The sequence below is a fragment of the Suhomyces tanzawaensis genome (assembly GCF_001661415.1).
Source record: "Suhomyces tanzawaensis NRRL Y-17324 unplaced genomic scaffold CANTAscaffold_3, whole genome shotgun sequence".
Taxonomy (NCBI): Eukaryota; Fungi; Ascomycota; class Pichiomycetes; order Serinales; family Debaryomycetaceae; genus Suhomyces; species Suhomyces tanzawaensis.
Window position 1 is genome coordinate 1 of NW_017963638.1, and position 2986 is coordinate 2986.

Sequence of the window (2986 nt, forward strand, 5' to 3'; positions counted from 1 at the left end):
GAAAACATCCTTACTACCATACTCTGGAAAACATCCTTACTACCATACTCTGGGGCATATTTGCAACATTAGATCTCCTAACATCTCCCCTAGTATTGGTTATTCTTCCCATATAGGGATTCTGTTGAATGGTCGTGTTTAACTCAATATCCTCATCTGGAGCGTTGCAACAAATGTGTGCTGAACCCTACGATCCACGATGCTTCAATACCAAGATCCACAAGTATTCTTCTAAGAACTATCTCCCTCTTTAGTTAACCATGAAATCTAGTTTTTAATTTCGATAACAAAGCTACGCATTTCTGCGAAAGGCTAACCTTCTATCAATACTCGGGTTTAAAGAGGGGTGCTAGCTAAAGATTTGATGAGCATACGTCAATTCTCTGGAAAAAATAACTTTGTCAACCTCCTTAGGTGAGGAAAATTAAGCTATTTCCATGACTTATTTTGAACTAGTATTTACGGTGATGCGAATGTGTGTGCAGTTTACCAGAAACGGTTTGTATTTCCGTCTACGAAATAAACGATTCGGTACCTTAGCTCATCTTCTAATCTAGCTCAACATGCTTCCGAAATAACATCTTTCTTATTCCTTCCCTTGCCTGAATTAAAAGAGGTCTCAGGGCAAATTCCTCAACTTATTACTCTAACAAGAATGAAAACGAAGGCCTCAGAACAAACTTCCAAGAATAATTATTCCCGGAATTTAGCTGCACCGATATTTTGTCCCAGGATGCAGGCCACTATCCGAAGAAAGACGCGAAGAGTCAAAAGGATTGGTTGATTGGACCACGCATGGGTGATATACAAAAATGATGATCGAGAGAAACATAATTCTTCTTGGACTTGTCCATGTCAGAATTGTGCAGAAAGAGTTACGGGTTAAGATAATTTTCTATAATGCTGCCAAGATCCAACCAATCATCAATCTAGCCAAGAACAACGAGAGTACCAGAATTCATGGAGACCCGTGGCGAGATCAAACTCGTATTCCCGCCTTCAAGGTTGGCATTGTCTGCTGTATGTCTTTGATTTGAACACTATAAATTATTTTGAAGCCTATTGAAGTGACAATCGAAAAATAGGTTTAATTTGCTTTACCAAAAGAGAACTCTTTATGTTTGTTTTAGTCCGATATTTTTCGGCGAAACTTTCTTATGCACATCTCTATTGGGGCGACTAAAGCCTTCACGGACTTATTCCTACCCTCAATGTGCGCTGAATGACCATGCAGCCGAAGATGCAAAATTGCTTTTCATAGCTAAAGGGAACTCACCCTGCCTGAGGGTTTCCATTATGATACAAAAAAGTATGCAACGACAATACACAAGCAAGTTGATTTCTTAGGGAAGACATATTATGTACAGTTTGGAAATGATCTAAACAATCTTGTCTGAAAAAGAAAATCTTGACCACTAATTGTTGTGCCCCTCACGATTCATTTCACCTGAGTCAAATAGGAGGCCGCAAAAAATATTCGTAAAATAACTCCAATGCGCGTTGCAGGGAACAGTACGAAAGGAAAATAAGCAGCTGCACTAACTAAAAAATGCTGCACTAAACCAATCACTGTCTTTGCGTATCTTCAAAGAAGGTTCTTGCAGCATATTACATTAAATGTGGATGAATGAGGATGCTCGATGTTCGATGTTCGATGGACGTGTTCGATGAACTACTTAAACCCATCCTTTGCTCGCTTTCTGTCAAGACCCTAACACACAATGAGGTTGCTGAGTATTGTGACATTTGTAGGAGCACTTGCTCTTGCAGCTAGTAAGGATATCGAAGGTGTTTTCACACACTTTGATTCTCTTGAACTAAGTGCTATACCAGCGGTTGAAGTCGCTACTCCTGCAACGCCCAGTTGGATTGCCCATCTAAGTTGGCAAATGAATTCCACTTTTGTTGCCCCTGGAGACACATTCTTGCTTCTAATGCCTTGTGTCTATTCAGTTACTCTGGGAAAAGATACATTCGAATTGATAGCCGAAGGCAAAACCTATGCTATATGTCCAATTAATAATGGTGAACTGTCGGATCAAGACTCCTTTTTGTATTGTACTGTCACTGATGAGATTAATAATGGAGATGTGGTGGAAGGAAAGGCATTCATTCCTGTCACTTTTAATATTGGGGGACCAGGCGGCAGTGCTAATCAGTTATGTGCGCAAAACTTTGTTCCAGGATTGGGTCAAATTTACTTCGACGATGGTTCTTATAGATTGAATACAGAAACAAATTTCGGCGAGACTGCAGAGTTTGGTAGATTGGCAACTGATCTGAATAACATTGTCCGTTATGTCCCATCGAGTGATAGCTTTGAAGGATTTGCATCATCTTCATCATCAAGTTGCCCTGATGATTCCACCTTCAACGAATTAACCTTGATGGTGCCTGGGGCCACCATTGATTGTGATTCCGTTAAAATAAATCTTGCAATGTCATTAAACTCATGGGGTCTTAGTACATTTAGTCTACTTGGACTTAACGATGAGCCCTACTCCGAATGCTCAGCCGAAAGAATCTACTTCAGAACTAACACTACTTATTGGAAAGATCAAACTCCAATCGTTGAATATAAATTTACCAAACTTGGCACTGATGTTATCCAAACTAAGGTAATTTCTCACACCGAGTGTCGCGGATCACCTGCAGTGCATCAAGAATATGAAACACATTTGAATCGTAGGGTTAACCAAGATCAAGGTTCCAGCGGTCGTATTATTCCAAGACGAAAACCCACTAGTACTATTACTACTGCATGGACTGGTACTTTCACGACCACAATTACCAGAAACGGTACTGACGGAACCAACACTGACGTCATTGAAACACCAGTTCAACGTACTGCCAGTACTACTGAGGGATGGACCGGTTCTTTCACCACCACAGTCACCAGAAACGGAACTGACGGCACCAACACATTAGTAATTGAGACTCCTATTCCTCAAACAACCATCACTACTGCTTGGACTGGAAACTCCAC

General features: G+C 40.6%; 1 protein-coding gene across 1 annotated transcript; it reads left to right on the plus strand.

Moving 5' to 3' along the window:
- Window positions 1–1775: 1775 nt before the first annotated feature.
- On the plus strand, window positions 1776–2456 carry CANTADRAFT_39318 (uncharacterized protein; the record flags this gene model as incomplete). The annotated part of the gene is made up of 1 exon (XM_020208801.1): window positions 1776–2456. A coding segment is annotated over one exon (681 nt), but the record flags the coding sequence as incomplete, so codon positions are not given.
- Window positions 2457–2986: the final 530 nt, after the last annotated feature.